The sequence below is a fragment of the Podarcis filfolensis genome, assembly GCF_964270895.1.
Source record: "Podarcis filfolensis genome assembly, chromosome: 13".
NCBI classification, from domain to species: Eukaryota; Metazoa; Chordata; class Lepidosauria; order Squamata; family Lacertidae; genus Podarcis; species Podarcis filfolensis.
This window is the reverse complement of record NC_139615.1, coordinates 15,040,858-15,057,821: the sequence shown is the minus strand read 5'-3', so window position 1 is coordinate 15,057,821 and position 16,964 is coordinate 15,040,858. Positions and strand designations below refer to the sequence as shown.

At 42.9% G+C, this 16,964-nt stretch overlaps 2 protein-coding genes across 2 annotated transcripts in view; both read left to right on the top strand.

Moving 5' to 3' along the window:
- Positions 1–16,964, top strand: part of LOC310748416 (uncharacterized protein) — a 376,897-nt gene that overhangs the window by 16,516 nt on the left and 343,417 nt on the right. The window lies entirely within an intron of this gene.
- Positions 4,592–16,964, top strand: part of LOC310747348 (uncharacterized protein) — a 28,893-nt gene continuing 16,520 nt past the window's right edge. Inside the window, exons 1-8 of the mRNA XM_083581714.1 lie at positions 4,592–4,939; positions 6,719–6,978; positions 7,820–7,945; positions 8,118–8,259; positions 8,374–8,424; positions 9,315–9,369; positions 12,005–12,286; positions 12,969–13,071. Of these exons, the coding sequence (XP_083437840.1) occupies positions 4,831–4,939; positions 6,719–6,978; positions 7,820–7,945; positions 8,118–8,259; positions 8,374–8,424; positions 9,315–9,369; positions 12,005–12,286; positions 12,969–13,071 (1,128 nt within the window). The 5' untranslated portion in view covers positions 4,592–4,830. The remainder of the gene's footprint in view (positions 4,940–6,718; positions 6,979–7,819; positions 7,946–8,117; positions 8,260–8,373; positions 8,425–9,314; positions 9,370–12,004; positions 12,287–12,968; positions 13,072–16,964) is intronic.

Below are 16,964 nucleotides of genomic sequence, written 5' to 3'. Positions count from 1 at the left end.
CCTGTGCAGGAAAAAGAAGAATTACAGAAGATATCAGGATTGGCAATAGTAAACAAAACTAAGTACTTGGGAATATGGCTAACAAACAAAAATAGTAACCTATTTAAGGACAATGATACAAAAATTTGGAAAGAAATTAAAAGAGATTTGGAGATCTGGAATAAGTTAAGACTATCACTCTGTGGCAGGATATCAGTAGTAAAAATGAACGTGTTGCTTAAAATGATGTTTTTATTTCAAATTATACCAATCATTGGAGGGAAGGGCTGTTTCAAATTATGGCAAAAAGACCTATCAAAATTTATTTGGCAGTATAAAAAACCAAGAATTAAACATAAACTTTTAATAGATAAATATAGAGGTGGATTGGCATTACCTGTTCTAAATTTGTATTATGATTTGGTTTGTTTAAATTGTCTAAAAGAGTAGATATTCTGGCAAGGGAAAAGACCTCGAATTAAACATCAAATCTTAATTGATATTAAGGACAGAGGAGGCTTTTCCCTGTCCCATAATACAATTTAAGATTGTATTATGAGGAAGCCTGTCTCACCTGGCTAAAGGAGTAGTGCACACTCAAAAACCCGGAATTGTTAGACCTGGAATGGTATAACAACAGGAATGGCTGGCATGCCTACCTGGGTTATGGGAAAGTCAGAGTTCACAGCAACTTTTTGAATCATATCAGAAAATCCCTCTACATGGTCTGGGGAAAATATAAAGACCTTCTTGAACCAAAAGTACCTTGGTGGGTCTCACCAATTGAAGCACTTGCAGTGAGAAGCAAGAACACAAACAGAAATTTGCCTGTATATACTGTAAATCATTATTAAAAGAAGAAGAAAACCAGTTAAAAGTTTTAAAAATTCAAGAAATAAGAGACCAGGTGTCAGATTGGTTTCAATATTATCAATTATTTGAAACTTTAAAAAATGATAAAAAGAAAGGATTTGCGACGGAGATTCAAATCCGACCTAGTAAAGACCAAAACCCTTTCTGAAGCATACCGACTCCTCCTTGGCTGGCAAGTCAAGGAGGAGGAGGTCAAATCAGCAATGATTAAATGGGCCCAAGACTTTGGCCACAACATAGAGATGAGCCAATGGCAACACCTATGGAAAGTTAATTGGAAATTTACGGCATGTTTTACGTTAAGGGAGAACCTCCAAAAGATGCTATATCGATGGTATTTAACCCCCTGTAAACTTTCCAAAATGTACAAAAATGTTCCAAATACATGCTAGAGATGTAGAGAACCAGGTGGAACTCCCAGATTAAGACCTTTTGGAATGATATATATAGAGAGAGCTCAAAACAATGTAAATTGTAACTTTTCTGAAAAAACCAGAATATTTTTTATTGGGCATTACAGGTCCAGACATTGTTAGGAAGATAAGAAGTTTTTCTGTATGCCACCACTGCTGCAAGAGTACTTATAGCAAAACGTTGGAAGAGTGACAAAATTGCCACTAAGAATGGTTACTAAAGCTGGTAGAATATGCTGAATTAGACAGTCTCTCGGAAAAGATAAAATATAAAAGTCAAAACAGGAGTTCATTTCAAACTGGGAACCTCTAAGGAGATATTTAAAGAACAATTGTTGCAATCTGAACTCGGTAGCAGCCTTTGCGTAATCTCTGTGAGTAATATAGGTTAAAAGGGAGAAAACAGATGTATGAAATATGTATGAAAATTATTATTTCATGAGTAATATATTGGGACAATAGGTTTATTAGAGTGGAAAAAACAGGGAAAGGACGGGACGTCAAGCTTATGTATTAAATGTATTGTAGGAGGACTTATATTCTTTTGTTGGATTTTCGTTTTGACAAAATTGACTTATGTAAAATAAGGAAGGTATGTCTTTGATGTACAGATGCAAGTATGAAGAATAAAGCATATATATATATATATATATATATATATATATATATGTGGATATTCTTACAGGATGGAGATTTATTGGATCTAGAAGGGTTTAATAACCGCTACGGGTGGCATGCGTAATGCGTATCTAGGATACGAAAAGGTGAAAGTTCACAGGGGATTTACCAATCATATCATAAGAAAATCGATATACAGAGTATGGGCAAAATACAAAGAGCTACTAAAACCGAAGACACCCTGGTGGATTTCACCCTTACAAGCGATAACGGTAAAAAAGAAAAACAAGGAACTAAATTGGGCTACATATAAGGATTTATTAAAAGGGGGGGGGGAAATAAGCTGATATTAAAGGTTACAAGGAAATAAGGTGGATCTAACAGGGTGGATTCAGTATCACCAACTAAATGAAGTGTTCAAGGCAGACAAGAAAAGAGGCTTTACAAAGGAAATCTCATTACTAGATAAAGAGTTATTACAAAATAAGACCAAGGTAACTTCTAAAATTTATGAAACGCTACTGGAGTGGAAGGAGAAGGACGAACAGGTAATGATTAGATAGGCTATAGATATAGGTAAAACTATCTAATTATCATCATGGGGAAAATTATGGAAAGAGAGTTGGAAATTTATGGCTTGTGGAGCGATAAGGGAAAATTTAATAAAAATGTTTTACAGATGGTATTTAACACCAACCAAAATATGTAAAAGGGACACGGGTGGCGCTGTGGTCTAAACCACTGAGCCTAGGGCTCGCCGATCAGAAGGTCGGCGGTTCAAATCCCCACGACGGGGTGAGCTCCCGTTGCTTAGTCCCAGCTCCTGCCAACCCAGCAGTTTGAAAGCATGTCAAGGTGCTAGTAGATAAATAGGTACTGCTCCAGCGGGAAGGTAAATGGCATTTCCGTGTGCTGCTCTAGTTTCGCCAGAAGCGGCTTAGTCATGCTGGCCACATGAGCCTGAAAAGCTGTCTGTGGACAAATGTCAGCTCCCTCAGCCAGTAAAGTGAGATGAGCGCCGCAACCCCAGTTTGCAACTGGACTTAACTGTCAGAGGTCCTTTACCTTTTTTAAAATATGTAAAATGTTTAAAACAAAATCAAATCTGTGTTGGAGGTGTAACAAATACATATGTGTTATACATATGTGTTGAACTTGATAAAATCAAAGGCTTCTGAGATATCACGTACGAAGAGTTAAAGAAAAGGTTTAAACAAAACTTTAAGAAAACAGACGCATTTTTATTGGGGAAACTAGACACAGATATTGCCAGAGAAAATAATAAAATATTCTTTTATGCCACGGGAGGGGCAAGAACACTAATTGCCAAAAATTGGAAAAAAGAAATAATCCCAACAAAAAAAGAATGGCAAGACAAATTATTTGATTATATTGAATTGGCCAGATTGACAGAGGCAATTAGGAGTCAAACCAACCCAAGCAAAAATTCCAAAAAGAATGAGTAAAATACAGAGAATATCTTAAAAAGCAGTGCCTTCAAATTAATACTTTGACTTGTTTCGATTAACTTCTGCAAAATAGTTTATGGTACTTAAGTTAAAAACAGAAAGAAAAAGGGGTAATAATGAACTAAAAAGGAGATGGTTTACCAAAAACAATAAAAGAACCGTGTTGAGGATGAAGGAAGTCAATTGGAAGAAAAAAAGAACTGAAATACGGTGTGTGTGTGTGTATGACTATTTGTTTTGTATAAGTTTTCATACGTTAGCATGTTTTATTTGTACTTTTTTGTTTTGTGTTGTTTTGTTTTGTTGTTTCTATTTGTTGTTTGTTTCTCTTTTGATTCTGTACCTGTATTATTATTTTCATGCCCAGTTTGACAAGTGTGTGTGTATGTTGTAAATAAACTCAATAATAATTATTTTTTTAAAAAATGAAACAGAAAGAGAAAGATCCCTAAATGTAAATTGGGAGAAACCTGTGCAGGGGCTCTCTGTAAGGAACAGGGGGAATACTGCTGAGGTGAAACCTTTCTTAAGAAACTGTAAGACCCGAGTGAGAACTACTATGGCCAAAATGAATGCAGAACAAAGTAGCTATATTTGGATTTGTGGGTTTGACCTCAAGCAGTGCTCCTTGGTGTGGTCGTATGGGTGTTAGAAACAGACAGGAATGTCCTGCTTTCAGGTGGAAAAGGGTGCCCATATTAACAATAAATTATTTTGTAACAGGATCTTCCAGAGACAATCAGACCAGAGGTGTTTCGGGACTCAGAAACAAGTCATGAAAGATACAGGTGAGCAATGTCTCTCTCAGATCTTGCAGAGCTTTCTCCTTTAAGGGAAAGTTGATATTCTTTTTAGGTTTCAGAGAAGTGTTCCGCAGAACACATTTGGTATATGAAGGTCTCGCAATCATCACATGTGGTGGTGCTCTCTAAAACGTTCCCAAACTACATCTGTGTCAGGGACTGGGCAGAGGAGGAATGGTGGAGACCGGAACCTTCCAGGGAGGAGGAAGAGGAAGACAGTATAGATTTAGAACAGGGGTTTGAGGGAGGTCGCAGCTCAGAGTCAGATGAGAGGGAAAGTTGGGAAATCATGGGAGAGCCAGAGCAACGCACAGCTGACACGTTATCATTAGAAAGCATTCCAGACCCTCCATCTCCCAGAACCCAGTGAGCCTTAAAAGTAGGAGAGCAAAGACCCCACCCCATACTGTCTTCCTCGTCTTCCTCCCTGGAAGTTTTTTTTTGGGGTGGCGAGTTTGGAGTGAGGATTGCTTCCCATCAGGAAGATGCAGAGGGTGTCCGGCTTGTGTTCAATCCACTTCTCTTTCCATTTTCCCCTTTGTGCCATTCAGACTGTGCTTCACGGAGGCTGGATCCTTCCTTTGTTTTTATACTGATGTCATATTTGAGGTGAGAGGAGCTGTGACCATCACCTACCACTTTGATTCATGGTCTAAGCACCTGGCTGAACAGAACATGGAGGACTGGGTTGTCGCTGGGCCTTTGATCAACATTGAAGCAGATCCAGCAGAGGCTGTGGCAGCTATTCACTTCCCTCACTTCTGGTGTCTCGCAGGTATGGCAGGTAAAAAAGCTTGCAACAAAATAAATACAGCAGTACCTCACTTTTTGAACGTAATTTGTTCCGGAAGACCATTCGAGTTCTGAAACATTCAAAAACTGAGGTACTCTTTGCAGATAGGGAAACAAATAACTTGCACTCAGTGGAAGCTGCGTTTCCTGTTTGACTTTGAAGGCGTATTCAAAAACCGAAGCATTTACTTTTGGGTTTATGCAGTTCAAAAACCAAAATGTTTGTCAACAGGGACATTCAAAAACTGAGGCACCGTATTTTTCGCTCCATAACACGCACCTAGTTTTTAGAGGAGGAAAAGAAGAAGGAAAAATATTCTGAATGAAACAGTGGATGTATGATTTTTGTGGTTCATGCTGTGGCCGCAGACATGTGATTTGACAGTGAGTTTGGGGTAGCCCAATGCAAAAATCCTGAGAATCCATGTGGATCAGTGCTTTGTAACCACGTTTTTGCGCCCCAGTCAACAGTGAGTGTGTGATTTTTTTTGGTGCAGGCTGTAGCCATGGACATGCTATGTGATCTGATCTGATGGTGAATTTGGGGTGACCCAATGCAAAAACCCTGAGGGTCCATGTGGATCCGTGCTTTGTAACCACGTTTTAAGTGGGGCGGGAAGGAAAAACGCTGAAGGGACAAGGAGCATGCGTGGGGTGTGTGGAGAAGGAGCTTTTCAGCGAGCTGAGCCGGGGAGGAAGGAGGGAAAGAGCACGCTCGCTTTAAAGCAGCCAACTGGACAGGAGCCGCTTACACCCATGTAAGCAGCTCCTCTCCTCTCCCACTTTGCTCCTTTAAAGCGAGCGGGCTCTCCTTCTCTCCCTCCTCCCCGGCTCAGCTTGCGACTGGAGCAGGATCCCCCCGCCATCCGTAGGCATTCGCTCCATAAGACACACAGACATTTCCACTTACTTTTTAGGAGGAAAAAAGTGCGTCTTATGAAGCAAAAAATACGGTACTTTACTGAGCAGGGAGAGGCTGTGGCTGAGAGCAGTCCAGAATCGGAGGCAGAAGTGGAGGCTGGAGAGGTGGTGGGCCAGGAGACAAATGTGAGGCAGGCTGCTGAAGAAGCCTGGGGAGTCTCTCCTTCCTGCTGCGACAAGCTCCCTTCCCCACTGGTCTCCCAGAACCAGAAGAGGTACAGTGGCATGTGGTCAGTGGACTTGGGGGAAGAGGCTAGTTTCCTAAGTGTTCTCCTGGCACCTGCTTCTCAAAGCCTGTGAAGCTTCTGCCTGCCTTAGGGAGAGAGGCACATTACTCTGATGGGTGCAAGAGCCTTCCCGTCCCCTTCTCAAAGCCCGCCTAACGTTGGGAAGAAGGCAGCAGGGCTTCAGCATCCTTTCAGAGACCTGGTGCCCCTTCCCAAAGCCCAGGAAGCTTCTGCCTGGCTTAGGGAGGGAGGTGCTATGCTCATGCATGCAACATCACAATGTTTTCACCCCACCCCCCAAATCGCCTTCACAAGCTGGTGCCTACACCATAACTGTTACCGACAGAAAATGTCACCCCGTGCCACTAAAGAGGTATGAAGAGAGCAGAGCAAATACAGATATGGCAACGGAGTCTCAGATTGCTTGGGAAGGACCCAGGGGGAAAGGAGCCTTAGGGAACTGCCTCATGGGGGCTAGATCTACCAGAATGAGTTGCTATGCTCACTAGGCCTGCCTTCTTTCTTTGAATAAATAGTTGACTTTACTGACACCAGGTGACAGACGGTCAACAGTTTCCCACTTGTGACACATTTGTTTGTTTTTCCTTTCTGCTGCTTTCCAGGCAAAAGTGATTCCCAAGTCCACGTTGCACATTTTGTGGAAGGGGGGATGAGTCTAGAGAAGCCAGACAGAGTGGGGCCGTATCATGTTGTGTTGGAAAACCCAAACTTCTCTCCCCGCGGAGCCATTTTGAGAACGTCATGGTCATTGTTTAAGCGAAAGATAAAGGTCCACACTGTGGCACTGCTCTATCAAATGCTTCAATTCAGCTCACCAAAATTCCACCTGTATCTCCTACCCAATGACTCTTCTCTGAGAAAGGTAATCGGGATTCTCCAACTCTGATTGGTATTCCAGACAGCCTGGATCATTTGCCTGACCATAGTAAGCCTGACAGAGTAGCTATGCAAAATTATGCAGCAGAGTGTGACATGGTTCATGGTCCCGTTGTTGGGCTTGAGCTAATTTACCAAACAGCTAGCCAACATCAACTTGCTGCTGGAGAGAAGATTTGCAGTTGCTCTTCAACTGAGTTATTTTGGTTGCCACCAATAGTGGTTTTTAAAAGTGAGCTTTCCAACACTGTAATAAGCATTTTTCATTTGCTGGGCAACCTCTTTTCCAAATGCCCTTCTTGGTTCCATAGACAGCATGGTTAGTCAATTATGCGAACAAAATATGTTTACTCTATAGTTAAGTACACTCAGCCTTCTCTGAAATCAGTGGCGCTACCTTCAAAGTAAATGCATTTAGTGATGAGCAAATTCTCCTTGCTTCGTTGAGTAGTTACAGGCTTTCTGCAAGAACATTGTTTCTGGTGTGCGAGGCTGGCACATGAGAGATAAATGCCTTTGCAATGTCAGCTGCTCCCCATGCAGTCTGAAAATTGCCTGTCCATATTTTGGTTTCTGATGAGATTTAGTTTTCTTTATATTGAAGATGGAGAATCTGTGTCTCTGCAGATGCTCTTGGACTACAAAACCCATCATTCCTGACCCACACTGGCTGTGGCTGATAGGAATCCAATGACATCTGGAAGGTTGCAGCTTCCCCATCCCTGCCTTGCATGCTGCAACAAAGCCAAGAAATGGGTAGGGATCCAGCATTCCAGAAGTTGGTTACCTTTCTTGCATATCTCAAAAGTGACCTTTGCCTTTCCTAGGCAGTTCATGAGCACGAAGCACAATGCCCTTCACAAAGAATAGACAAACCCCCCTGGACTCTGAGGCCTCTGACGATTGGCTGCCACTTCTTTGTGAAGACAAATGATGTCAGAGTCTGTCCCAAGGTGAGACACAAAGATGATGAAAGGCTTTGCTAGGGCAGAGCCATGGCTGTGAAGTATGAGAACGGGAGGGACTCCACCAGGATCCCTCATCATGCTTTAATTTGACTCCCTTGGACTGGTCAACTGGGCTAAGCCTTGTTTGCACATAAGGAGGTTTTATGCTTCCCCACAGGAAGTGGAGTTTCAATATCTGGATGCTGACAAGATGCAGCAGTACGTGGAACTGTTTGCTCAGCAAATGCAAGACATGTTCAACTTCAGTGTGATGGACAAGCGCACAAATGAACTCATCTGGGAAGCCCATGTGACACAAGGTGAGCTTAGTTGGAAGAAAATTGGAAGGTTGGACCATAATTTGGGAGGCAGGATGATAAAGGACATCGCAGTCACATTCCCTCTTTGACTGCCTCTTTCCTGTTCTCTTTCAGAAGAGTTAAAGTCTCCTGAGATGACGTCTTCTCCTTCAAGCTCAGAGCAAGGTCTGCAGGTTTTAATTGCTTATTTCCTCGTAGTTAAATCCCACCTTCCTCCCAATGGCAGCACAGAGTGGCTGGTGATACAGTACCACAGAAAAGTCACTTTTGTAATGTTAGGGAATCACCTTCCGGTGCAGGTTCCCCATTGCTTTATAGTCTCCTTTGGTGCCAGATGAAGTTCTTTCCACGCAGCTAAATTTTGTAGAAACAGCTTTGGCTTTCATTCAGCACACCCAGTGTGCTAACAGAATCCAGTGCAAATGCTCACGATATTTCAATTGGACTTTCCTCCCTTCACCCACCACTTCCCTGGAGGGTCAAGGAGAACCTCCAGAACAGCCTGACATTTAGAAGACTTCTGACAGCAGCCCTGTTCAGGGAAGTTTTTAATGTGTGACATTTTAATGTATTTTTAATCTTTGTGGAAGCCGCCCAAAGTGGCTGGGGAAGCCCAGCCAAATGGGTGGGGTACAAATAATAAATTATTATTATTATTATTATTATTATTATTATTATTATTATTATTACTACTAACAACTCCCAGCACCCTCACTATCACCCACACAGTAGCCATCACATTTTTCTAAATAGAGGGTTTCCTACTGTGCCAGGCACACTTTCTCTGGGTTTTGTTTTTTCTTAAAAAGAAATAATTCAGTCCAGCCCAGAAATTGTCAAGACTGCAGCCTTTCAAACTGAGCACACTGGGAATGCTTCTGGTTTCCTGACTTTCTTTCCCTGCTCCCATTTGCTTGTTGATAGTGAACTGAGTCAACACACTTGTTCATGATGCAAAATGCTGGAGAGATTTGAAAATCCTGGGTTCATGTCCAGTGATTTTCCCATAGTCCCTGCATGTTTCATAAACACACCTTCTCTCTCGTTTTTTCCAGGTGCTGGTTGCTTCACTCTGTCCCATACTGCATCAGGACACAGTGTGGAAAGCAGGTAGGGCTTAACCTTTTCTCATGAATGTGGGATGTAAAACACAGGAGCAGTCAATTACAACATTCCTAGAGTGGACATGTTAAGACATGGGGAGGGATGTCTGTCCAGCCAGCAGGTAAACTTCCCGGGACAGACTTCCTCCGCATGTGACCAGAGGTGGGTGTGGCCTCACCTGTGCAGGTAATGATAAAAGCACAAGGCAGCCATCTCTCTCTTGCCTCCTGCTCTCTCTCTGCCATAGAATCATAGAATCATAGAGTTGGAAGAGACCACAAGGGCCATCGAGTCCAACCCCCTGCCAAGCAGGAAACACCATCAGAGCACTCCTGACATATGGTTGTCAAGCCTCTGCTTAAAGACCTCCAAAGAAGGAGACTCCACCACACTCCTTGGCAGCAAATTCCACTGTCGAACAGCTCTTACTGTCAGGAAGTTCTTCCTAATGTTTAGGTGGAATCTTCTTTCTTGTAGTTTGGATCCATTGCTCCGTGTCCGCTTCTCTGGAGCAGCAGAAAACAACCTTTCTCCCTCCTCTATGTGACATCCTTTTATATATTTGAACATGGCTATCATATCACCCCTTAACCTCCTCTTCTCCAGGCTAAACATGCCCAGCTCCCTTAGCCGTTCCTCATAAGGCATCGTTTCCAGGCCTTTGACCATTTTGGTTGCCCTCCTCTGGACACGTTCCTTCGTGGCCATCTTCCTTCGAAGAAGCCACATCTGCTAAAGATGCCCTCTTGGCTCCCAGCCAAGAGAGCAGAAAGGGACTATCTTCTTATAAGATAGATTCTAAATGTATTTTACCTTTTTAAGCCTGTCTGCCTTCTGGGATCCTATTGTGAACAGAACATGAGTAAACTCTTTTATACTTTTATACTTTTATACTTTTTATGAAAGCCTGTGTCGTGTCTTGTATTTTAAGAGGGAACAAAGGGGAAATTACCAGAGTAATTATTATAGAGGTTCTAGCGAACCTGAGCACACGTTACCGTTGCGAACTTAAAAGGGGAATGTCTTACCTCTGCTGATATTTTGGGAACTTGTTAGCACAAGTTGGATAAGGATATAATCTCACAATATATCCTCTCCTGCATCCCTGAACATTCCCACATTGTCCTGCTATTAGGGACAACGAAGAAGCTGCCACAGGCAGGCAGCAGAGATTGAAGGGGTGGTGCTGTTTATGCATTGACTGCACTGCGGTCTCTGGAGGGGCAGAAACATACAAACCTGCAAATTTAACAGAAGCTAAGTTGGGTCACTCTACCTATCAGTTGCATAGAAGGTTCCCTCCAGGGAAGAGAGACACGGCTGCTTTTTCTTATTCCATGGCCAAGAGATTATAAGCCTAGCCTGTTGCACAATTTGGAATGGGGCAGCGAAAGAGGGGGAGACATAATTCTTTCAGACAGGGCCAGCTAATCTTTTTGGCCTGAGGATGGTCAGATACCTCTTTGAGGGTCACAGGCCACTGGTGGGCATGGCCAATGTATGTGCACACAACACACAGAGATCACACACACAAATACTGTACATGCATTGCACAGAAGCACACCTATGGAGCATGCAGGCTCACCAGGCATAAGGCACACACCTCAGACATGCAATGTCACATAAATCTCCACCTCACACATACACACAAACTCTTCCTCGTACAAAACCCTACACGGAGGTCCAGCGCCGAGGGCCTTCTGGTGGCTTCTTCCCTGTGAGAAATGAGTTTCACAGGGAACCAGGCAGAGGGCCTTCTCGGTAGTGGCGCCCGCCCTGTGGAACGCCCTCCCATCAGATGTCAAGGAAATAAAGAACTATCTGACTTTTAGAAGACATCTGAAGGCAGCCCTGTTTAGGGAAATTTTTAATGATTGAATTTTTATTCTGTTCTTAGTGTTCTATTGGGAGCTGCCTAGAGTGGCTGGGGAATAAAATTTGATTATTATTATTATTATTATTATTACTACTACTACTACTACTACTACTACTACTACTCCACCGTGTGAGATCAGGATGCCAAAATGATAGACTTATCCCATTATACCCCAGGGATTACTGCACACTTTTCAGGACAAAACCTCCTGCTGGAACCATCTCTTCAGGAGGTCCGTTTTGAAATTGAGTCTTTATTCTGGCGGCAGCTGCCCTTTAGAACTGCCTCCTGTTATGCATCAGTTAAGCACTGTCTCCATGCTCCTTTTGAAGACCTTGTTTTTTCAACTGGTGGAGATCTTTATCCCCCAGTCGGCAGCAGATCTGGAATGGTTTTGTGTTTTGGTAAGTAAATTCAGCAGTTTCGTAGGAAGCAATTCATTAACTGAAATGGAAATGGAATGAAACACTCTCTCTCACACAGCACACAGGACTAAACACCCTGAAGTGGATAGATGTTGCCTGTTAAACTTTAAAGAGCAGGAGGAAGGAGTTTAGCTGCCATCTCAGCATTATGATACTTGGCCCTTATTGTGGATAAATTTAAGCACCACGGCAACCTGCATTTCTTTCCGCTCCCTCTGTGCCAATCCCAGGCATGGAAGTTGGCAGCACTTACAGATGGTGTGGCTCCTTCCCAGGTCCCTTTGCTGAGTGTCTCTTGTTTTGTGCCTGCTTTTCCCTGCGTCTGGGGGTGATAATGCAGAGCGACAGTGAGGAGCATCAGAGACTGCCTGGTGTCTACTCTGGAGAACTTGGGTGAGGACGAACTCAAGAAATTCAAGCTCAAGCTCCACGAGATCCCTGTCAGTGAGGGCCATGACAACATTCCCCTGGGGCGGCTGAAGAAGGCAGATGTCATGGACCTGAGCCAACTCCTCCTGAGTTTCTACATGGAGGATTATGCTGTGCAGGTGACGGCTGATGTCCTCAGAGCTATCAACTGCAGGGATGAGGCACAGAGGCTCCTCAGCCTCACCAGGAAGAGGTAAGAAAGGAGGGGGGCCAGCTCATGAAACTGGCTGGGAGGGAAAGCATATGGAGGGCCAGTCGCCCCTGACGCCCCACCCACTGTGAGGTGAGAGTGATGGATTCTGATCCTGTCTCCATGGGGGAGAAAGGAGGAAAGTCTTATATCACGGCCAGCCAATCTAGTGCCCATCAGCTCTTCGTTTATTTTACTTACCGTATTTTTTGCTCTATAAGACTCACTTTTTCCCTCCTGAAAAGTAAGGGGAAATGTGTGTGCGTCTTATGGAGCGAATGCAGGCTGCGCAGCTATCCCAGAAGCCAGAACAGCAAGAGGGATTTGCTGCTTTCACTGTGCAGCAATCCCTCTTGCTGTTCTGGCTTCTGAGATTCGGAATATTTTTTTTCTTGTTTTCCTCCTCCAAAAACTAGGTGCGTCTTGTGGTCTGGTGCGTCTTATAGAGCGAAAAATATGGTATTTTGCAGATTGGCATATATTTTAGCTGTAAACACCTCTAAGCAGTTTATATGTTGGTTTTTTTATATATAAAGGTCAGAAGTTAACGATGAGTTGAGTTTAAAAAATTCAAAATGTAAAAAACATCAGCCATTGAAGATATACACTTTATAAAATAAAATGATGTACAGGCAACTCCCCTCTTGCACGTGAACTGTTGGTGTGCAGCTGCATGTATGCGTAGTGCCAGGAACCTGGAAATGGAGGGGGAAGCGGGAAAGTCATCGTGGCTCATGAAGAGAACCTTCCCAGAGCCCAAAGAGGAGGCCAAGGAGGTCGAAGGCTCAGTGGGGCTTTGTTTTGGCTATGAAGTCTCCCTTCTTTCTTCTCCTGGCAATATTTAACTGTTACACTTCCATATAAACTTATTCATTCTCTCTCCCTCTCTCTCCTAGGAACTAGCAGTTCTTTGTTAAAACCTCTGCTTTTTATCAGCGAACAATGGTGACCCCTCTCCTGCCTTATCTGATCCTGCCAATCTCCAAAAATATCTGGAAGTCAAATTGTTTTGTCTCAGCCCAGCCATGGCTGCCATCCAGATTCCTCTACAACACTTCAGTACTACAAACTTTTTCCAGTTTTATAATGCATTGGCTTCCCTCAGAGAATCCTGGAAATTGTAGTCTAGCAAACTGCTAACAATTATCTCAAACAAAAACAAAATCAACCCAAGCTTCCAATGAAACTACACTTCCCAGCTCTCCAGGAAAATACATACTGATAGAAGAGTTTCATCTTTGGCTGGCCTCTTGCCCTCCAGACGTTCCAAACTACAACTCCCATCAGCCCCAGCCAGCGTGTTGCATCAGTGCCACATTTCATCAAGGGACACTGGAAACAGCTGGTCCAATGGACTGCATTGGTGGGAGTGGTGTTTACTATCAGGAAATGCAGATGCAGGCATTGTACAATCAGTTTGGGATCTGGTCCCGATTAGATGCAACCGAGACCCAATATGAACCAATCAGGACCCTGGATCTGAATCACAACCTAGATATTTGAATCTTCAGTATTCTCATTCACTCAGAATGGGGGAACCAAACGGGCCATAACTTATTTGTTTTCTCCCATAGGTGCATGTAATTTGGACAAATGTTAGTCCCTCCAGAGGGAATTAACTGCCAAATTTCAGAAAGTTAGCTCAAGGGTTGGTTTGTTTTTTGTTTGTTTTGTTAACAACATTTAAAATTTGCTGTTTTTCTAAAGAAAAATCAGCCCTGCAAATTCTCACACTCTTTTTGGACCTGATCCTGTTTGGCTATGTGCTGGAGCTAAGCTGTACAGTTTAAAGACTTACTCTATGTGTTAAGTATGTGTTATACCTAAAGGAGCATCTCCACCCCCATCGCTCAGCCCAAACACTGAGGTCCAGCTCTGAGGGCCTTCTGGTAGTTCCCTCCCTATGAGAAGTGAGGTTGCAGGGAATGCCACTCCCAACATCCGGAGGGGGGGGTTGCGGGCTCACGCCCCATTCACACCCTCGCAGGGCTGGCTGCAGCCCCGCGGGACCAAGGGAATCCCGGGATCATTAGTATTCATTATTCACCGCGCCAGCCAATCGGCTGGCGGCGGGGGCGGGACTTGTAAGGGGCATTTAAGGTCGGGTCAGCCCATACTCGCCCCTTTCTTTTCCTTTCAGCAGCTGCGGTTTCCCTCCCTCCCGCCCTTTAGGTTCTCATCTGGACTTTGCTATGGGCTTCGGCTGGTCGCTGCAAGGGGCCTGGTAGGAGTTTTTCCATTTGGCTAATTGGCTATATTTTGGAAGCCACTTGGTTTTTTCGCCTACCTCGTAGCAAAACGTCACAACACCTTGGTTTTGGCGGTTAGGCATTGGCAGGGGTATAATTATGCAAATAAGATGGGGGGGAGGAACGCCATCACCTCCCCCAAATGCTGAAGGGTAGTTCGTTAAAGGACTCCGGGGGGCGTCGCCTCGTCCAAACCCTATGGAGGCTAGGGCCTAAAGCGCGCTCCTGAGCGGTAACCCCTCGGGGAGCGCCTAGGGATGTGCATCTCGAGGGCTCCTCCTGTTGGTGCTTTTTTTTATGTATATAAATTTTTATTAATTTTCCAACATAAATTAAAACACAATACAACTGACAATACACAGACAAACAAACATATAAACACGTATAGTTTCATAACCTCTTTTTCTTAAACCTTGTTTCAACGACTTCCCCATACCTCCCTTTTCTGCATCCCTATTTTAAACTTTTTCAGCAACCCCTAATTCCAATTACTTATAATTCACTTTCTTTAATCCTTTTTCTCTTACCCAATTATTTATCACTGCAATTTTGTTTCACATTACCCATGACATTTTAGCACTCATTAATTTTACAACAGTTCTTAAGATAAACTTTAAATTTCTTCCAATCTTCTTCCACCGTCTCTTTTCCTTGGTCACGGATTCTGCCAGTCATCTCAGCCAGTCCCATATAGTCTATCACCTTCGTCTGCCACTCTTCCAGCGTGGGTAGTTCTTGTGTCTTCCAATACTTTGCTAAAAGAACTCTTGCTCCTGTTGTAGCATACATAAAGAACGTCCTATCTTTCCTTGACACCAATTGGCCCACCATGCCCAGGAGAAAGGCCTCTGGTTTCTTCACGAATGTGCATTTAAGCACCTTTTTCATTTCATTATAGATCATTTCCCAGAAGACCTTAATCCTTGGGCACGTCCACCAAAGGTGGTAAAAAGTACCTTCAGTTTCATTACATTTCCAACATTTATTATTAGGCAAATGGTAGATTTTTGCAAGCTTCACTGGAGTCACGTACCACCTATAAATCATTTTCATAATATTCTCTCTTAAGGCATTACATGCCGTAAACTTTATACCGGTGGTCCATAACTGTTCCCAGTCAGCAAACATGATGTCATGACCAATATCTTGTGCCCATTTAATCATAGCTGATTTAACCGTCTCGTCCTGTGTATTCCATTTCAACAGCAAGTTGTACATTCTTGACAAATTCTTAGTATTGGGTTCTAACAATTCTGTTTCTAATTTTGATCTCTCCACCTGGAAGCCAATTTTCCTGTCCTGTTTAAACACTTCATTTATCTGGTAATAATGAAGCCAGTCTCTTACTTTAGACTTCAGTTTCTCATAACTCTGTAATTTCACTTTTCCCTCCTCTTGTTCTATGATTTCCCAATATTTTGGCCATTTAGATTCCATATTAAGTTTTTTCACTTCCTTAGCTTCCATTGGTGACAGCCACCTAGGGGTTTTGTTTTCCAACAAATCTTTATACCGAATCCAAACATTATATAGTGCTTTCCTAACAATATGGTTTTTGAATCCTTGATGAATTTTAACCTTGTCATACCATATATATGCATGCCAACCAAACCTATTATTGAACCCTTCGAGATCCAAAATGTCTGTATTCTCAAGAAGTAGCCAATTTTTCAGCCAGCAAAAAGCCGCTGATTCATAATACAGTTTTAAGTCTGGCAGGGCAAATCCCCCTCTTTCTTTTGCATCAGTTAATATCTTGAATTTTATCCTGGGCTTTTTGCCCTGCCAGACAAATCTAGATATATCTCTCTGCCACCTCTTGAAACAGTCCATTTTATCCACTATCTGCAATGTTTGGAACAAAAACAGCATTCTCGGCAAAACATTCATCTTAATAACAGCAATTCGGCCCAACAAGGAAAGTCTCAAATTTGACCATATTTCTAAATCTTTCTTAACTTCTGTCCAACATTTCTCATAATTGTCTTTAAATAAGTTCACATTCTTAGATGTCAAATTAATCCCCAGGTATTTCACTTTCTTTGCTACCATTAATCCAGTTTCACTGTGGAACCTCTCTCTTTCATCAACTGTTAGATTTTTCTCCAATACTTTCGTTTTCTGTTTATTCAGCTTAAAACCTGCTACTTGACCAAATACTTGTATTAGCTCTAAAACTCTTTTCGTACTAGTGTCTGGCTCTTGTAAAGTTAATACTAGGTCATCTGCAAACGCTCTCAATTTATATTGTTTAGCTCCGACCTGAATCCCTTTAACCAGCTGGTCCCCTCTGATCATGTTTAATAAAACCTCCAAGACAGATATAAAAAGTAATGGGGATATTGGGCACCCCTCCTGTTGGTGCTTAACCCTTCCCGGTTATACCGGTTAGTCTGATAGGGCCAATGCCTAAAGCAAATACCGCTCTTACC